Consider the following 20979-nt stretch of genomic DNA (forward strand, 5'->3'; position numbering starts at 1 on the left):
CATTTTCTAAAAATCGTTTGTTAATATTTAAAATAACTGCAAGTTGTAACAAAATCGGTTGGAAAACAAAAAAGTTACAAAAGTCAGGTCGGCCGCCATCTTGTTTTTCTGAAATGTCATAATTTTTCCCTAGTCGAATCCCACTTCTGAACATATCTCCCATACATTATTATATCATTTTCTGTCTCTTTCTAGGAGAACAATTATGTCAATCAGTGAGTGAGTGGTAATTGAGCTATATATAGTATAACTAGTATTTTGCTCGCTGCTCGAGCTGCTAAAGCAGCTCTCGAGGTCTATAATCGCCATTTTGAATAAATAAAAAAGTTTTAAATTTTGTATGAAAAAATAAATTCCGCCATTTTGAATTTTTTTTCAAGTCATCGAGTAGACCTTCGGATCCTGATCATCTCTTGCCAAGAAACCACTCTTCCATCTGTCATACCCTCCGAGATGGACGCCGATGAAATTTGTATGGCGGCCATCTTTTTTTCACAATTTTGAATTTTTTTTCAAATTTTTGGCAATTGGATGAGGTTTCGAATGACATTTGGTCGAGCACCTCCCACCTATCTTCAATACCTCGAGCGTGCCCTTCACCCGTCTCCGAAATCCTCAATCATCAGCTCCCTCCATATGTTGCCCTAAAGGAATCTTTGTCTTCTGTACGAAAGTATTGGTGAAAAAAAAAAGTTTCATACAAAATTTTACAGGAGGAAATTTTTTGAAAATCTCGGCCGCCATCTTGTTTTTCCAATTTTTTTCACTTTTTCTAAACATCGTTTGCTAATGTCTAAAATAACTGCAAGTTGTAACAAAGTCGGTTGAAAAACAAAAAAGTTACAAAAGTCAGGTCGGCCGCCATCTTGTTTTTCTGAAATGTCATAATTTTTCCCTAGTCGAATCCCACTTCTGAACATATCTCCCATACATTATTATATCATTTTCTATCTCTTTCTAGGAGAACAATTATGTCAATCAGTGAGTGAGTGGTAATTGAGCTATATATAGTATAACTAGTATTTTGCTCGCTGCTCGAGCTGCTAAAGCAGCTCTCGAGGTCTATAATGGCCATTTTGAACAATTTAAAAAAAAGTCATACAAAAATAAATTCCGCCATTTTGAATTTTTTTTCAAGTCATCAAATAGACCTTCGGATCCTGATCATCTCTTGCCAAGAAACCACTCTTCCATCTTTCGTACCCTCCGAGATGGACGCCGATGAAATTTGTATGGCGGCCATCTTTTTTTCACAATTTTGAATTTTTTTTCAAATTTTTGGCAATTGGATGAGGTTTCGAATGACATTTGGTCGAGCACCTCCCACCTATCTTCGATACCTCAAGCGTGCCCTTCACCCGTCTCCGAAATCCTCAATCATCAGCTCCCTCCATATGTTGCCCTAAAGGAATCTTTGTCTTCTATATAAAACCGTGATTGAAAAAAAAAAGTTTCATACAAAATTTTACAGGAGGAAATTTTTTGAAAATCTCGGCCGCCATCTTGTTTTTTCAATTTTTTACACTTTTTCTAAAAATCGTTTGCTAATATCTTCAATTGTTGCAAGTTGTAACAAAATCGGTTGGAAAACAAAAAAGTTACAAAAGTCAGGTCGGCCGCCATCTTGTTTTTCTGAAATGTCATAATTTTTCCCTAGTCGAATCCCACTTCTGAACATATCTCCCATACATTATTATATCATTTTCTATCTCTTTCTAGGAGAACAATTATGTCAATCAGTGAGTGAGTGGTAATTGAGCTATATATAGTATAACTAGTATTTTGCTCGCTGCTCGAGCTGCTAAAGCAGCTCTCGAGGTCTATAATCGCCATTTTGAATAATAAAAATTTTTGTATGAAAAAAATAAATTCCGCCATTTTGAATTTTTTTTCCACCCATCGAGTAGACCTTCGGATCCTGATCATCTTTTGCCAAGAAACTACTCTTCCATCTTTCATACCCTCGGAGATGGACGCCGATGAAATTTGTATGGCGGCCATCTTTTTTTCAGAATTTTGAATTTTTTTTCAAATTTTTGGCAATTGGATGAGGTTTCGAATGACATTTGGTCGAGCACCTCCCACCTATCTTCGATACCTTGAGCGTGCCCTTCACCCGTCTCCGAAATCCTCAATCATCAGCTCCCTCCATATGTTGCCCTAAAGGAATCTTTGTCTTCTATATGAAACCGTGATTGAAAAAAAAAAGTTTCATACAAAATTTTACAGGAGGAAATTTTTTGAAAATCTCGGCCGCCATCTTGTTTTTCCAATTTTTTTCACATTTTCTAAAAATCGTTTGTTAATATTTAAAATAACTGCAAGTTGTAACAAAATCGGTTGGAAAACAAAAAAGTTACAAAAGTCAGGTCGGCCGCCATCTTGTTTTTCTGAAATGTCATAATTTTTCCCTAGTCGAATCCCACTTCTGAACATATCTCCCATACATTATTATATCATTTTCTGTCTCTTTCTAGGAGAACAATTATGTCAATCAGTGAGTGAGTGGTAATTGAGCTATATATAGTATAACTAGTATTTTGCTCGCTGCTCGAGCTGCTAAAGCAGCTCTCGAGGTCTATAATCGCCATTTTGAATAAATAAAAAAAGTTTTAAATTTTGTATGAAAAAATAAATTCCGCCATTTTGAATTTTTTTTCAAGTCATCGAGTAGACCTTCGGATCCTGATCATCTCTTGCCAAGAAACCACTCTTCCATCTGTCATACCCTCCGAGATGGACGCCGATGAAATTTGTATGGCGGCCATCTTTTTTTCACAATTTTGAATTTTTTTTCAAATTTTTGGCAATTGGATGAGGTTTCGAATGACATTTGGTCGAGCACCTCCCACCTATCTTCAATACCTCGAGCGTGCCCTTCACCCGTCTCCGAAATCCTCAATCATCAGCTCCCTCCATATGTTGCCCTAAAGGAATCTTTGTCTTCTGTACGAAAGTATTGGTGAAAAAAAAAAGTTTCATACAAAATTTTACAGGAGGAAATTTTTTGAAAATCTCGGCCGCCATCTTGTTTTTCCAATTTTTTTCACTTTTTCTAAACATCGTTTGCTAATGTCTAAAATAACTGCAAGTTGTAACAAAGTCGGTTGAAAAACAAAAAAGTTACAAAAGTCACGTCGGCCGCCATCTTGTTTTTCTGAAATGTCATAATTTTTCCCTACTCGAATCCCACTTCTGAACATATCACCCATACATTATTATATCATTTTCTGTCTCTTTCTAGGAGAACAATTATGTCAATGAGTGAGTCGGCGGAAAAAATAAATTCCGCCATTTTGAATTTTTTTTCAAGTCATCAAATAGACCTTTAGATCTTGATCATCTTTTGCCAAGAAACCACTCTTCCATCTTTCATACCCTCCGAGATGGACTCGGATGAAATTTGTATGGCGGCCATCTTTTTTTCGGAATTTTGAATTTTTTTTTAAATTTTTGGCAATTGGATGAGGTTTCGAATGACATTTGCTCGAGCACCTCCCACCTATCTTCGATACCTTAAGCGTGCCCTTCACCCGTCTCCAAAATCCTCAATCATCAGCTCCCTCCATATGTTGCCCTAAAGGAATCTTTGCCTTCTATACGAAAGTATTAGTGAAAAAAAAAAGTTTCATACAAAATTTTACAGGAGCAAATTTTTTTAATATCTCGGCCGCCATCTTGTTTTTCGTATTTTTTTCACTTTTTCTAAAAATCGTTTGATAACATCTAAAATTACTGCAAGTTTAAACAAAATCGGTTGGAAAACAAAAAAGTTACAAAAGTCAGGTCAGCCGCCATCTTGTTTTTCTGAAATGTCATAATTTTTCCCTAGTCGAATCCCACTTCTGAACATATCTCCCATACATTATTATATCATTTTCTGTCTCTTTCTAGGAGAACAATTATGTCAATGAGTCAGTCAGTGAGTGAGTGAGTGAGTGGTAATTGAGCTATATATAGTATAACTAGTATTTTGCTCGCTGCTCGAGCTGCTAAAGCAGCTCTCGAGGTCTATAATGGCCATTTTGAATAATAAAAATTTTTGTATGAAAAAATAAATTCCGCCATTTTGAATTTTTTTTCAAATCATCGAATAGACCTTTGGATCCTGATCATCTTTTGCCAAGAAACCACTCTTCCATCTGTCATACCCTCCGAGATGGACGCCGATGAAATTTGTATGGCGGCCATCTTTTTTTTGGAATTTTGAATTTTTTTTCAAATTTTTGGCAATTGGATGAGGTTTCGAATGACATTTGGTCGAGCACCTCCCACCTATCTTCAATACCTCGAGCGTGCCCTTCACCCGTCTCCGAAATCCTCAATCATCAGCTCCCTCCATATGTTGCCCTAAAGGAATCTTTGTCTTCTATATGAAACCACAAGTGAAAAAAAAAAGTTTCATACAAAATTTTACAGGAGGAAATTTTTTGAAAATCTCGGCCGCCATCTTGTTTTTCCAATTTTTTTCACATTTTCTAAAAATTGTTTACTAATATCTTCAATTGTTGCAAGTTGTAACAAAATCGGTTGGAAAACAAAAAAGTTACAAAAGTCAGGTCGGCCGCCATCTTGTTTTTCTGAAATGTCATAATTTTTCCCTACTCGAATCCCACTTCTGAACATATCTCCCATACATTATTATATCATTTTCTGTCTCTTTCTAGGAGAACAATTATGTCAATCAGTGAGTGAGTGGTAATTGAGCTATATATAGTATAACTAGTATTTTGCTCGCTGCTCGAGCTGCTAAAGCAGCTCTCGAGGTCTATAATCGCCATTTTGAAAAATTTTAAAAAAGTCATAAATTTTGTATGAAAAAAAAAATTCCGCCATTTTGAATTTTTTTTCAATCCATCGAGTAAACCTTCGGATCCTGATCATCTCTTGCCAAGAAACCACTCTTCCATCTTTCATACCCTCCGAGATTGACGCGGATGAAATTTGTATGGCGGCCATCTTTTTTTCGGAATTTTGAATTTTTTTTCCAAATTTTTGGCAATTGGATGAGGTTTCGAATGACATTTGGTCGAGCACCTCCCACCTATCTTCGATACCTCAAGCGTGCCCTTCACCCGTCTCCGAAATCCTCAATCATCAGCTCCCTCCATATGTTGCCCTAAAGGAATCTTTGTCTTCTATATGAAACCACAAGTGAAAAAAAAAAGTTTCATACAAAATTTTACAGGAGGGAATTTTTTGAAAATCTCGGCCGCCATCTTGTTTTTCAAATTTTTTTCACTTTTTCTAAAAACCGTTTACTAATATCTTCAATTGTTGCAAGTTGTAACAAAATCGGTTGGAAAACAAAAAAGTTACAAAAGTCAGGTCGGCCGCCATCTTGTTTTTCTGAAATGTCATAATTTTTCCCTAGTCGAATCCCACTTCTGAACATATCTCCCATACATTATTATATCATTTTCTATCTCTTTCTAGGAGAACAATTATGTCAATCAGTGAGTGAGTGGTAATTGAGCTATATATAGTATAATATATAAAATTCAAAGTCCTGACTGACTGACATATATATCAACGCACAGCCTAAACCACTGGTCCTAGAGACATGAACTTTGGAGGGTGTGTTCTTTGTAAAGAGTAGGTATCCACTACGAAAGGATTTTTCGAAATTCCACCCCTAAGTGGGTTAAATAGGGGATGAAAATTTGTATGAAAGTCCGTCATTTTTCAAGTTATTTGCATAAAAATTGGTATTTAGGTTTTCAGTCACAAATGAAGAAATACGCGTTCCAGGATTTTTGGAAATTCATCCCTCACCTCGATTTTCTAAATTCCACCCGAGCGAAGCCGGGGCGGGTCAGCTAGTCTAAATATATGAAAGGAAAAGGTGACTGACTGACTGACTTATCTATCAACGCACAGCTCAAACTACCGAACGAATCGGGCTGAAATTTGGCATGCAGATATCTATTATGACGCAGACATGCGCTAAAAAAGGATTTTTAGCAATTCAACCCCTAAAGGGGTAAAATAGGGATTTGAAATTTGTGTAGTCCACGCGGACGAAGTCGCCAGCATAAGCTAATATAAGTATACCTATATAAAAGGAAAAAAAAAAGAAAAAAAAACGTTTGTTGAAAAAATTGTTTCAATTTTTTTTTTTTAAGTTGTACTTACCACACATTACCAGTTAGGTAAAAGGCTGACTATCATGCAGATAGCTATTAATATGAGGTAAACATCCGCTAAGAAAGGATTTTTGAAAATTCAACCCCTAAGGGGGTCGAAATCGCGGGTATAAGCTAACCTAAATACATATATGTACCTATATTATATATGTAAAAATATTCGACACGTTTGTCGGTTTTTGCGATAACTAAAACTAACGGTGTATAAAAGGAAAAGCTGACTGACTGATCTACCTATCAACAGACAGCTCAAACTACTGGACGGATCGGGCTGAAATTTGGCATGCAGATTATAGGTATAGGTTATGTCGTAGATATCCATTAAGAAAGGACTTTTAAACATTCAATCCTTCAGGGGTTTGAAATTTGTGTACCTACTACCTAGAGAATGTTATTCCGTCTATGAAGAGTTCGCTACTGGACTACACATACCCATAGACCATAGTTATTGTGTGAAAAGAGCTGATGGTACTAACAACCATAATATTGTGTCGTCACGGTGACTGTAACGTCTGCATTGGACAGTGAAAGTTAAATATAAGCTTTATGAAGAGTTCTTTTTTACGAGAAAGTCTAATCTAGCCATCTAGACAAAATCTTAAATGTAAGTGAGCAAATAAAATGATTCTAGAAAAATAATTTTCTTAACTTTCTTAATAAGTACCTAATATGATTTTTATAGGAATACTAATAGATACTTAAGTACCAATTCTAAAAAGAATTTTTCTAAAATAAAAGTGACGTTACACTCGTTTTACGAAACGGATACGTCTGCTTGTCCTGTCTGTCTGCTAGCTTTTCACGGGCCATCCGTTTGACCGATTTTGGTGAAATTAGGTACAGAGTTAGCTTACATCCCGGGGAAGGACAAAGACATACTTTTAATCCCGGGATAGTAAAGAGTTGCCAGAAGGTAGTTTTAAAATAGTCCCTATTAGGAATAATGCATAGGTATTCAGATCTTACTCGGTTGATGATGATGATGATGATGATGATGAAATCCACGTGGACGATAGTTGCGGGCACCAGGTCATACAAAATAGTCAAAAAAAAGGATTCCGCATATATACTGGTCACGATGACGTCACAAGATGGCCGCCGCGTCATCGCCAATCAGCGCTTTGGGAATCGACTTTCAACCTGATTGTGAGGTTTACAAGTCTTTATTGATACCAATAGAAGGTAGTTTTAAAATAGTCCCTATTAGGAATTCAGATCTTACTCGCCCTTTTAGCTTTATGTGTCAACAGTCATGTCAAAAGTACCAAAATTGTAGTTACATTAGTAGTAATAAATTAGGTAAGTTGCATTGCTTATCTCTAAACAGAGATTTCTTCCAGCTTCCCATTCAAAGTTGTGAGTAATGCGCATTTTATTCCCTTAATTTATATCGTACTAGCGACCCGAGCTTCGCACGGGTAGCTTACTAAAATTTTTGCAGGGATTTCCACACTAGTATACATTTTTGTCGCTTGTGCCCACCGACTCGTTAGATTTCCTCTCATCACTATCTTTTCAAATAAAAAAACCGGCCAAGTGCGAGTCAGGGTCGCGCAACGAGGGTTCCGTACTGCAGTCGTATTTTTTCGACGCTTTGCACGATAAATCAAAAACTATGATGCATAAAAATAAATAAAAATCTGTTTTAGAATGCACAGGTGAAGACCTTTCATATGATATCCCCACTTGGTATACTAGTAATCTTACTTTGAACGTTGAAAATAGCAATATTTGTTCATGAACATATTTTAATTTTTTTCTTGTGATATAACCACAAATTCACGGTTTTCAGAATTTTCCCCTCATGTCTCTACCTACCTGCCAAATTTCATGATTCTAGATCAACGGGAAGTACCCTGTAGGTTTCTTGACAGACAGACAGTCAACAAAGTCATTCTATAAGGGTTCCGTTTTTCCTTTTGAGGTACGGAACCCTAAAAAGTCCAAAACCGCACAATCAGCGGTCATTAACACCCTTTTACGACAAACAAGGGTTAGTACCTACCTGAGGTTTTGAAAAAAAAAACCTGGTAGCTTTTAAGATAATGGAATTTTAGTCGATTGGTGAACAAAAAAGATTTTCGTTTGAGATTTCGCGTACATTGATTTTAAGAGGTAGGGTCTCTACATTTTGCAAATGAAAAGTTTTTTGGGTTGAATCCTCGTTGAGTTAGTTAGGGGGCATCCATAAATTACGTGAGGTGTTTTTTAGGGTTCCGTACCTCAAAAGGAAAAACGGAACCCTTATAGGATCACTTTGTTGTCTGTCTGTCTGTCTGTCTGTCTGTCTGTCTGTATGCCTGTCTGTCTGTCCGTCTGTCTGTCAAGAAACATACAGGGTACTTCCCATTGACCTAGAATCATGAAATTTGGCAGGAAGGTGGGTCTTATAGCTGACATTTGGGGAAAAATCTGAAAACCGTGAATTTAGGGTTAGATCACACAAAAAATATTTAATTGTGGTCATGAACTAATAATTAGTATTTTCAACTTTCGAAGTGAGTGACTATATCAAGTGGGGTATCATAGGAAAGGTCTTCACCTGTACATTCTAAAACAGATTTTTATTTATTTTTATGCATCATAGTTTTTGAATTATCGTGCAAAATGTCTAAAAAATACGACTGTAGTACGGAACCCTCATTGCGCGAGCCTGACTCGCACTTGGCCGGTTTTTTGAATTTTCTGTCCCTCCCTCCCCCCCTGGTGAGATGTCGTGAGATTTTATTCAACCCCCTCCCCCATCTCCCAATCTCACGTGAGATTTTTCAAAATGTGGGTTTCTTACGTAAACGCGTTGTATACTTGAATGAAATTATTTTCTTTTGAACGAATTAGTGAATGATCTTAATCGTATTACGATTACGCTTAAGATTAAATCTTAAGCATGTACAATCTGGATTAAATGGACCAAAATAGTACAATTTTTTTTGTTTCAATAAGAAAAAAAATTGCGTGATATTTGCCGAGACCCCCCCTCTCTCCAGCGTAAGATTAGATGAGATTTGACTCGACCCCCTCCCCCCCTTAAACATCTCACGTAATTTGTGGACGCCCCCTTAGGTAACGGCATGCAAACTGTGTTCCTGTGCCGCCTCATCATGGCGTTGACGGGTCCGCTGGGTTTTAGTGGGTATTCTGTTTTATTTATTTATTCATTATAGGTATACGCTTGACCACAATCACACCTGATGGGAAGTGATGATGTGGCCTAAGATGGGACGCGTTTACCTAGAAGATGCCTATTCACTCTTGTTTTAAAGATACCCGGGTTGTAATTGGTAGGAAACACATATCGTGGAAGAGTATTCCAAACCTTAGCCATACGTATGAGGAATGATGACGCAAAACGTTTCGTGCGTGTAGATGGGATGTCGACGACATAAGGATGGAAACTCGCCCGACGTCTTGCGACGTATTACAGTGAGTCCCACATACCTCCCCGGAAGAAACGATGGTCAACTTCGTTGCTTCCGGAGAGGATGCGTAAAAGCATTTCCCAGCGGAAAAAAGTTAGGTACCTAAATCATCTATCTACTTATATGTAAACTAGATGATGCCCGCGACTTCGTCCGCGTGGATTTAGGTTTTTAAAAATCCCGGGGGAAGTCTTTGATTTTCAGGGATAAAAAGTAGCATATGTCTTTCCCTGGGATGTAAGCTATCGCTGTACCAAATTTCGTTAAAATCGGTTGAACGGATTGGTCGTGACAAGCTAGTAGACAGACACACAAAACCGCATTTATAATATTAGTATAGATAAAGCCAGGGGCGTGTGCTAGTCAAGATCAAAGAGTAATGAGATCCAGAACAAAGGACCGCCAGATTAATCGAAAACTGCCTTTTTTTCTCTTGATATCCTGCAGATTGTTAGGGCGCACGCACATACCTAACCGTTAAAGATATCGTCCATCGTATTAATGTTAAAAAAAAAAACTCTACTTACTAACACCACACTCTCAAAAATATTGATTTAAAACATTATTATTAACAAATATGGATTAATTGATGTAATGCGCAGACGTACGCATTGAGGGTCAAACCTCTGTGGTTTTTTACAATGCGTGCTACCTATTTGTAGATAGAGTAATAAAGGTAGATACAGGAAAGTTTGCTTTCTCATTCACACTAAAAAGAGAGCACAGATAAAGTTACTAATGTGATAAACAGAGACGCAGCTAACCTATTGTTTGTCCCTTATCGTGTAACTGGTTTTTTTCAAGAATACATACAAGGAATGCAACTTTAGTTGCAAAACAAACTTTGAGAATGCGTGGCGTAATTGTATTTCTCATTAGTTATTTACTTGTTTTCACATAAAAAACGTTTAATACAAATATTGACTACTTAACAATGGTAATAATTGTGTTATTCATCGTTACGTCGTGCTATCGCTATCTCAAATTAGGTTACGATCAAAACGGTTTTGTTAAACTACGCTGCACTCAGTGCGTTCCGTTCAGGTAAACAAACAAAGAACCTCTTGTGAATGCCTAAAGTTGCTCAGTTGTCCCAGGAATAAGCCCCCTTCATATTATAAGTGCGAAAGTGAGTGTGTCTATCTGTCTGTCTATCTGCTAGCTTTTCACGGCCCAACAGTTCTACCGATTTCGAAGACATTTGGTACATAGTTAACTTACATCCTTGGGAAGGACATGGCCTCCTTTTAAACCCGGAAAATTAAAGAGTTCCCAGGGGATTTTTAAAAAATCCTAAATCCACGCGACTTTGTTCGCGGCCCGCCCGCATCATCTAGTAGGTAAATAATTATTTAATTACATAACTAAGAAGGTTTTCACAAACCTACTTTATTTTGTCAATATTTTTAAAACTGTTTTATTTCAATAGGTAATTTTATTATCTCAAAATAATATGATCGCTCCCTTATAAAAATGCTATTAGCTAACAACAAGGTGATTTAAGTCTTATTTCTTTAACAATACAGTTTAAATTCTAATGAGAACTATTGAATTTACCTAGTACCTAATCTACATAATCGTATGCAAATTACAAAGTTTACGATACAAAAATCGACTCTAGTTTTTCAACGATTAAGATTTATTTTCATCTAACAAAATATTTCTAGGTAAAATAATTCCAATTCGGAAAAACCTAATTTTTCCTAAGGCATCACTGTAAAATCAAACGTATGACAAAGTATTAAAGTTGTATTTTCATTGTGTAGCACATATTTAAATTTACAACTAAGTATGTTCAGACCTTATTTTAAGTACTTGAAATCGAAACAAAAAATTTGAAATCTAAACAATGCAACGGAAGGTTCAGTTTCGTATGAAATACCAGAAATTGGCTAGATCTTTTACAGTGTTATGGAAAAACCTAGTTTTGGAATACACTTATAATTATTACAAGACATTTTGTACTCTATTGTAAGTTAAAATAGGGTTGAGTTTTGTGTAGAGGACGTAATAAAAGTTGGGTCCTTTGTAATGTGATGCGGGAATTATTGATTAGTAAGCTCGCCAGCCAATCACGGACATGCAGGAAGCAAGATGGCCGCCAGGGCTGTTCTCTCCCTTTTGGAAATTTATATCCGAAGCTCTAATTTATTACGTATTGTACTCGGCCGACATTAATCTTTTTCCTTTTATTAATGGTCCGATGTTTTATTTTAATGAAATGGCGGGAACCTCCATTTTGAGCCGAGTATTTAGGTAGGTATCTTCTATTATATCAATCTACCTACCCATATCTTTGAATTGAATAGAAAATCGTTAAACACTAGCTCATGTTCATGACACGTACGAAATATTTAGATTTTTCAAAAATATGCATTAAAATCCGCTAATAGTAGCCTTATTTCTCGACCTGCCGACCGGAAAAACAAACAAACAGACAAATTAAATTATATTGTAAACTAGCTGCCCCGGCGAACTTCGTACCTACCGCCTAACAGTCGATTCTTTTTCGGGACTTTTTTTAATTTTTTCTCTCCGTAAGAACCATCCCCGTACTTCAAGGAATATTATGAATAAAGAATTAGCGAAATCAGTTCAGCAGTTCTCGAGATTTGCGATCAGCAACACATTCAGCGATTCACTTTTATACTTATACATAATAGATATAGATAACTGTAGTTAGGTACTTGTGACTTAGGTGCCTAGGTACGTATAATTTGAGCTTTATAAAATGCAGTCATTCGAAATACTTACACTTTCATTTCATTTATTTCATACTAGATGATGCCCGCGACTTCGTCCGCGTGGATTTAGGTTTTTGAAATCCCGTGGGAACGCACCAATTTTCCGGGATAAAAAGTAGCCTATGTTCTACCCCGGGATATAAGCTAACTCTGTACCAAATTTCATCAAAATCGGTGGAACGGTTGGGCCGTGAAAAGCTAGCAGACAGACAGACAGACAGACACACTTTCGCATTTATAATATTAGTATGGATCATCGGATCACCTCAATTCTCAATCCATTGCCGGCTACTACTGAGCACGGGTCTCCTCTCAGGACGAGATAGCCATAGTAAACCACTCTGGCCAAGTCCGGATTGGTTTTGATACAGCCGAGAATATTATGGAGAACTCTAGGGGTTGAATTTTCAAAAATCCTTTCTTAGCGGATGCCTACGTCATACCTAATACCTATCTGCATGCCATTTTCTAGCCCGATCCGTCCAGTAGTTTGAGCTGTACGCTGATAGATCAGGCTTTTCCTTTTATGTATATCTAGGTATACCTAGATGAAAATTCCTTAGTAGGTCTACGAGATAAAATCAAAATTTAAAAAAAAAAAATTTTAGTCAGTCAGTCAGTCAGTCGCCGTTTCCTTTTATATAATATTAGCTTATGCTCGCGACTTCGTCCGCGTGGACTACACAATTTTCAAACCCCTATTTCACCCCCTTAGGGGTTGAATTTGCAAAAATCCTTTCTTAGCGGATGCCTGCGTCATAATAGCTATCTGCATGCCAAATTTCAGCCCAATCCGTCCAGTAGTTTGAGCTGTGCGTTGATAGATCAGTCAGTCAGTCAGTCAGTCAGTCACCTTTTCCTTTTATATATTTAGATTTAAAAGATAGTAATAGTTTTAGTAGACTCACCTACTAGGTACCTTCCGAGTTCTAAGCCCCGAACTTGGAGCTTTGGTCAGAAACGCCGCGTCAGAGCTGTGCGTTGATAGATCAGTCAGTCAGTCAGTCAGTCATCTTTTCCTTTTATATATATAAAACTAGCTGATACCCGCGATTTCGTCCGCGTGGATTTTGGTTTTTCAAAAATCCCGTGGGAATTCCTTAATTTACTGGGATAAAAAAGTAGCCTTTCCCCGTGATGTAAGCTAACCCTGTACCAAATTCCATCAAAATCGGTTCAACTGTTGGGTCGCGAAAAGCTAGCAGACAGACAGACAGATACACTTCGGCATTTATAATATTTTGGCATTTTGGCATTTGGCATGTATGGATTAAAGGATAGTAATAGTTTTAGTAGACTTACCTACTTACTACCTTTGTAGTTCCGGGCTTAGCTCGGAGCTATGGTCAGAAACGCCGCGTCAATATGTCCAATACAAAACTCACGGTGATGTAACGTTTCCGAGTGGCGTGACTCCAAAATTGAAAAATCATCAAAACAATAGCATAGTTTCATGTACATACTGTACCAGGGAGGTTGTTGAACCGCTGAGAAATCTTCACTTTGTACTGTGAACTTACTCTTTGCTTTGGTTTGTAGGCGAGTTTAAATTTTTAAATTCAAATTCAAATTATTTATTTGCATGAAAAAATGTTAGTAATAATTATCCCATACCTAACCATTATTAGGTATCTATAGGTACCAACTCATATTATAAGAAAGTGTGTTTGTGTGTTTCTTTGTCCTTCCCTCACGCCCTAACTAAGCAACCAATCGAATTGATTTTTGGTTTTTGGCATAGAGTTAATTGAAAGAGAGTAACATAGCTGAGTTTGTTGTGGGCTCTTCTCTGACCTGGGCGCGTTTGGAGCCCTCGTAGCTTTATTTTTAAATTCGCGTAATAATTATCACCACCAGCACTACTTACCTATATCATCATCTTACAAATGCAACAACCGACCATCAAAAAGTGTAATTTATTACCTACCTATTTTGACTAAACCATTTGACTTGACCTTGGAGTATTTTTTATCCCGGAAAATCAAAAAGTTCCCACGGGATTTATAAAAACCTAAATTCACGCAAACGGAGCAGAGGTTCTTTAAGCACTTAGTTCTTTAAATATAAGCTAAGTATATACAGGTGAAGTGTATACCTACCTACCTATATCTAGTCTCTTTATATACCTAAGCTCAACACAAGCCGTAGGGTAAGTTCAATTGAAATAAATACAATACAATATTAATGGTTCCCTGCAATCTCATGGGATTGAGTCGTCTGGCTGTACCATTAATCATGGTGTTTTGTGCCGCACGTAGCTATGGAGTTTATGACAATGTTGGTTCATTGAAAGCATTTTTCAAAAAATTTTGAACAGACGGAAGTGCCTACATCCAAGCATATCTGTAGATGACTATTATGATGACCGCGACTTCGTCCGCATTTTTAAAAATGACTTAATTAAAATCCCGTGGGGATTCTATGTTTTTTCCGGGATAAAAGCAGCCTATGTCACTTTTCAGGACATAATATATGCATGAGAAAAGTCACTTGGATTTATATAGGTACCTAGATAGGTATTATGTTGCTACGTGATTGAAGGACAAACACGTGAAAATGGCATGCCATCCCGCACGAAGCGTTTGTTTTTCCGGGTAAAAAGTAAATATATATTTTTTTCTATACCTATATTTAGGTTTTTTTAATCAACTATAGCTTATGCTCACGACTTCGTCCGCGTGGACTACACAAATTTCAAATCCCTATTTCACCCCCTTAGGGGATGAATTTTCAAAAATCCTTTCTTAGCGGATGCCTACGTCATAATAGGTATCTGCGTGCATGCAAAATCGCGTCGATCAGCTATCTGATGCTGCGCGGTTGACCACTGAAGGACAGAAACGTGAAAAGCAAGCATGCCATCCTGCAGGAACAGTTTGTTTTTCCGGGATAGAAAGTAGTCTATCCTCCTCCAGCTCTTAAACTATATCCATGTATAAAGTTCAAAACTAAAACCCGACTACTCTTATTAATAAACACTGAAAAACTTACTTGGTGTACCCTTATTATAAATGCGAAAGTGTGTTTGTTTATTGGTTTGTTGGTTTGTCCTTCAATCACGTCGCAACGGTGCAACGGATTGACGTGATTTTTTGTATGGGTACAGATAAAGACCTGGAGGGTGACATAGGCTACTTTTTATCCCGGAAAATCAAAGAGTTCCCACGGGATTTTTAAAAACCTAATTCCACGCGGACGAAGTCGTGGGCATAAGCTAGTATTTTAATATTTTAAAATCTACGCAGACGAAATGGCCCGGAAAATTTAGGAACCGTTTTCAGTATATTTTCAATCTTCTGGAAAAATTATAAGAGGCCTCTCTAAAGGCCAATTTTTCATAGTTATTCTGTTGCAAATTGAATTTAGACATTCACTGCTTTAACTTCATAGTTAGACTTCATTTCATTTTCAAACTTTTCATCTCAATTTCAGTTTCTGAATAATTCCGCAAAACTTTTAATTTATTCATTACATTACTATATAATATTACTTATAACAAAATTTGAATTATGGTCCGAAGTGGCCTTTTAACAAAAGGGCGGGAAAAAAACCAATAATAAAAGTCGATTATCTTCGAAATTTTGAGAAGGACACGTTTCGGCGGCGTCAGACATAATGAGCTTGAGAAATTCCACCATAAAATGACCTCCCCCATCCCTCGCGGGATTTTAAATCATATAAAAACGAGGAAGACACATCGGGACGTCTTCCCACTGTGGCGGCTCAATACAAAATGGCCGGTGTCAAAGAGTGACAGCCGAATTCGAAATTCGAATTTCAAAAAGTATTCAACTTTTCCACAAGTCATCGTTTCGCTTGTGATTAATACTTTGGGTTCTTTTTTACGTGAAGATCTCGGTGAATTTTAAAATTATATCGGCAGATTATTATGTATGAATTAAATATCGAATGCATCGGGCTATGTAAAATAACCTTTTGTCCTTTAATGGTTTTATGGTATTAGTATCACCTGGTACTTGAAAAGGCTTTGCTTGGTACTTTGATTAAGATATTATTAGTTGAATACAAATGAAAGTATCAACCCATCGCCGGGCGCCGGCCCACTACTGAGCATGAGTATCTTTTCAGAATGAGCACGGTTTAGGCCATAGTCCACTACACTGGACAAGTACGGATTGACGGAATTCGAACACCTTTGAAAACACTATGGAGAACTCTCAGGCATGAAGGTTTTTAGCGTTCCGTACCTCAAAAGGAAAAACGGAACCCTTATAGGATCACTTTGTTGTCTGTCTGTCTGTCGGTCTGTCAAGAAACCTACAGGTTATTCCCGTTGACCTAGAATCATGAAATTTGGCAGGTAGGTAGATCTTATAGCTGACATTTGGGGAAAAATCTAAAAACCGTGAATTTGTGGTTACATCACACAAAAAAAAAATTGTGGTCATGAACTAATAATTAGTATTTTCAATTTTCTAAGTAAGATAACTATACTTATCCAGTGGGGTATCATATGAAAGGTCTTCACCTGTGCATTCTAAAACAGATTTTTATTTATTTTTATGTATCATAGTTTTTGAATTATCCGGCAAAATGTCGAAAAAATACGACTGTAGTACGGAACCGTCATTGCGCGAGCCTGACTCGCACTTGGCCGGTTTTTTTACAGTACGCGGCAGAAAGTAAGTAAAGGAGATAGCAGATTTGTAGAGCACTGCCTCTGTCGTCGAGACCGACAAAACGTCATATGGGTATGAGTGACAGAGACAACGCTCTACAAAGCCGAAATGTCATTCTAAAGACCGAGGTACATTACTTTCTGCCGCGTACTGTACGCTCTATAGCTCTCATTTAAGCCTAAGAAAGATTAGCTACCAAAAAGAAAGGAAAAAATATAATTATTTTTTATGCGCAGTTAGTAATCTAAGGGCGAGCGCACACCCCCCGCGCGGCGCCGGGGCGCACCATTAGTCTTATGAGTCAGCAATTCGCCAACTGTTGTTTCGGAGTTATTGTATCCCTATACAACACACATACGTACCTACATTATATTTAAATTATACCTACTCTTTAATTTTGAAACAATTTTAGGATCACTTGCTGTAACGGTGAAGGAAAACATCGTGAGGAAACATGCATGCCTAACAATTCTCCACACCTATGGATAGCATAAGTAGTATTCAAAAGATCGTGTAAACGTCGAAAAATACGACAGTAGTACGGAACCCTCGGTGCTCGAGCCTGACTCGCATTTGGCCGATTTTCTTCATGATTTCAATCGTATAGTTCGCCACTTACGCATTTCAGCGAGAAGCTATTTGTTTACCTTAAACTAAGGAAAACTAAAGTGTAGTAGGTATAGGATGTGAATAAATAGCTGTATAATATAGCAAGGGTGCAGTACATAAGGGTGCCGCACCCTACCCTCAACAATATAAGGGTGCAAGGGTGGTTGTGATACACGCAATTGCTATTTGTATACGGAAAAATACAGGAAGGGGCTTATAGTTAGCTAGTTTTGTACTGCGAATGCGCTCGTGTTTTCTTTATGTTTATTTTCCACTAGCTGATGCCCGCGGCTTCATCCGTGGATTTAGATTTTTAGAAATCCCGTGGGATCACAACGATTTAGGAATGGAATTCCTTACAGCATCAGGGCTGAGGAGTTGGGCCGTCGAGTTCAAAAGTCTTTACTTGGTAGGTACCTCCAATATCATTTTTTTTTAAAGAATATTAGCCATATTAAATCACTAATATTCCCCTTTCCTCTCGAATTAAGCGTCAGGCTTGTGCTAGGAGTAGGTACGACAATAGTGCAACGGGCGGGATTTGAACCGTCGACCTTTCGGTTTTCAGTCCACTCCTATACCTGTTGAGCTATTGAAAAATAATAGTGTTCAAAGTGGATAGTTTTCGAGATATCGGCCAAAAACTTTCCTTCAAGATTGCGATCGAAGCTCCACCTGAATCTGTCAGCATTTTGTGGGCCTTAACCTAAAAACCTTAACCGAAACCAGCCCAGAATGAAGAAAGAAAGACCCTTAACCTAAAAATCAAATAAAATTGGATCGAAAATTTAGTGCGAGGTTGACCAAAAAAAACGACTTTATTTACCTACTGTACCCGTAGTACAATATTTTACGTCTCACCAAACCAAACCAAATTCGAGAGTCGAAATACTTCCGCGTTACAGTAAACTGGATCTTAAGTGCCTTGTTTTAAAGCTCAAGTTTGTCTACACTTCTACAGCCAGCGCTCCAAGCGGAAATATTGCGAAATTAAAAACAGCAGCATTGAATATTTGACTTCAATTCAAGGCTGTTTAGGTCCATTTTACTGTAACGCGGAAGTATTTCGACTCTCGAATTTGGTTTGGTTTGGTGAGACGTAAAATCTTGTACTACGGGTACAGGACTAATACCGTGGCCTTTTCTCGTACGAAACCTAATTATTGGCTGTAAAATTGGGAACAAATTGTCCACTTACCGGTCTCTGTGTCCACGGTGTAGGAGAGGCCAGCCCACGGGTCATCCTGCCAAACAAACATAATAATCAGTAGGTACCCATATGTATGATGTATTTTTTGTGCATGGGTATAGTTAAAGATCTGGAGAGTGACATTAGGCTACTTTTTATCCCGAGAAATCAATGAATTCCCACGATGATTCAATGATTTTTAGGGTTCCGTACCTCAAAAGGAAAAACGGAACCCTTATAGGACCTTTGTAGTCTGTCTGTCTGTCTGTCTGTCAAGAAACCTACAGGGTACTTCCCGTTGACCTAGAATCATGAAATTTGGCAGGTAGGTAGATCTTACAGCTGACATTTGGGGAAAAATTTGAAAACCGTGAATTTAGGGTTAGATCACACAAAAAAAATTAAATTGTGGTCATGAACTAATAATTAGTATTTTCAACTTTCGAAGTGAGTGACTATATCAAGTGGAGTATCATATGAAAGGTCTTCACCTGTACATTCTAAAACAGATTTTTATTTATTTTTATGCATCATAGTTTTTGAATTATGCTGCAAAATGTCTCAAAAATACGACTGTAGTAAACTGAGTAGTTAGACTGTAGGAACCCTCATTGCGCGAGCCTGACTCGCACTTGGTTGGTTTTTCGCATGGGACACTGATTCGCATGACACATCGCGTTTTCAACACAACACAAGGAATTTTGCTATACGTTCCAAAACGCGAGTAGCTGACGTTGGCCTTGCAGCCGCTTTACTCAAATTGGACTGGGCAGATCATGTGTGCCGTATGCCAGATGAGTTATGGGCAAAATCTGCTTCTTTTTGGACGCCCCAGAAACATCAACGCCAGCGTGGTCGGCCGAGGCGACGTTGGCGTGATGAATTAGATAACTTTACATTTACGTGGCCTGAAGAGGCACGAAATAGAAAATTGTGGAAGGATCGGAGGGAGGCCTTTGCCCAGACGTGGGACAACACAGGCTGATTTAGATTAGATTAGATTAGACACTGATTCGATTGAATCACTCTATCTATTGATGAAAACCGCATTAAAATCCGTTGCGTAGTTTAAAAGATCTAAGCGTACAGACGGCGGGAAGGGACTTTGTTTTATACTATGTAGAGAAGCTCCTACCTCTTTCTCAGTATCCAGCAAGGAAGCCTTGACCTTTTCTATGTTCTCCGTCTCTTCTTTCTTCTTCTGTATTTTCTCCTCTGCTAGCTTCAGCTCCTTGTCGATCTGGCCTTCCAACTCTACCTTCTTTGCTTGAGGACCCTCCTGTGAAAGCAACATTCTTTATACAACATGCGCTCGTCTACATCTACACTAATATTATAAAGAGGAAAACTTTGTTTGTTTGTTTGTTTGTTTGTACTGAATAGGCTCAAAAACTACTGGACCGATTTTAAAAATTCTTTCACCATTCGAAAGCTACATTATCCACGAGTAACATAGGCTATATTTTATTTTGGAAAAAAATAGGGTTCCGTAAGATATTTGGGTTTTTCGGACACAAGGTGTAAAAAATCAACCAGAAAAGTTACTTATTTTGCGTACGCTGCCTAAACTATAAAAGATAGAACCATAAAATGTTCTAATTAATTGTAGATCTTATAAATATCTACAAAAAAGTCCGCGACACACTATACCCATCTATGTCGAGTGAGGCACAGCAACCATTTTTTTATTTAAAAATCTTGAATTTTTTTTGGACTACATTTAAACGCGTTTATTTTACTCATGCTATTAATCCTTATCAAAATAAATGATTTCATCACTAAGAACAGTTTATGGAGATAATATTTGGTCTTTGAATGATTAAAATTGGACGTTTGGTTTTGAAGTTATGGCGAAATTAAAATATTACGATTTCTGCTGCACGGCCCGTTGTATATTATATAAAGAGGTAATGTCGTTAAGTTTGTTTGTAGGGGGTAATCTTTAGAACTACTGAACCGATTTTAAAAATTCTTTCACCAGTAGAAAGCTACATTATTCCTGAGTGACATAGGCTATACGGGATCTTTAAAAACCTAAATCTACGCGGGCGAAGCCGCGGGGATCAGCTAGTGGAATATAAAGCTGCAAGTTCTTGCAAGCAAGGATCTACTGTAGCAGAACTTACCTTGTTTTTCTTACAACTGGATTATTTCTTTAAGTAATTAGTTAATCGTTGCAGCTAGGCACTGAGGACAAGCCTCTGTGGTTTTTTCGGTGTTTTTAGACTGCGC

At 37.6% G+C, this 20979-nt stretch overlaps 1 protein-coding gene across 7 annotated transcripts in view; it reads right to left on the reverse strand.

Moving 5' to 3' along the window:
• Positions 1-20979, reverse strand: part of LOC117994871 (segmentation protein cap'n'collar-like) — a 155891-nt gene that overhangs the window by 83938 nt on the left and 50974 nt on the right. For all 7 annotated transcript variants that reach the window (XR_011238395.1, XM_069508484.1, XM_069508482.1 and 4 more), the window contains exons 4-5: positions 19883-20026; positions 18757-18802 (exon numbers count right to left, since the gene is read on the reverse strand). Coding sequence is in view for 6 of the 7 variants with exons in the window: in XM_069508484.1 (XP_069364585.1) it covers positions 18757-18802; positions 19883-20026 (190 nt within the window). In the remaining variant the exon portion in view is untranslated. The remainder of the gene's footprint in view (positions 1-18756; positions 18803-19882; positions 20027-20979) is intronic.

This window comes from Maniola hyperantus, chromosome 28 (assembly GCF_902806685.2).
Source record: "Maniola hyperantus chromosome 28, iAphHyp1.2, whole genome shotgun sequence".
Classification (NCBI taxonomy): Eukaryota; Metazoa; Arthropoda; class Insecta; order Lepidoptera; family Nymphalidae; genus Maniola; species Maniola hyperantus.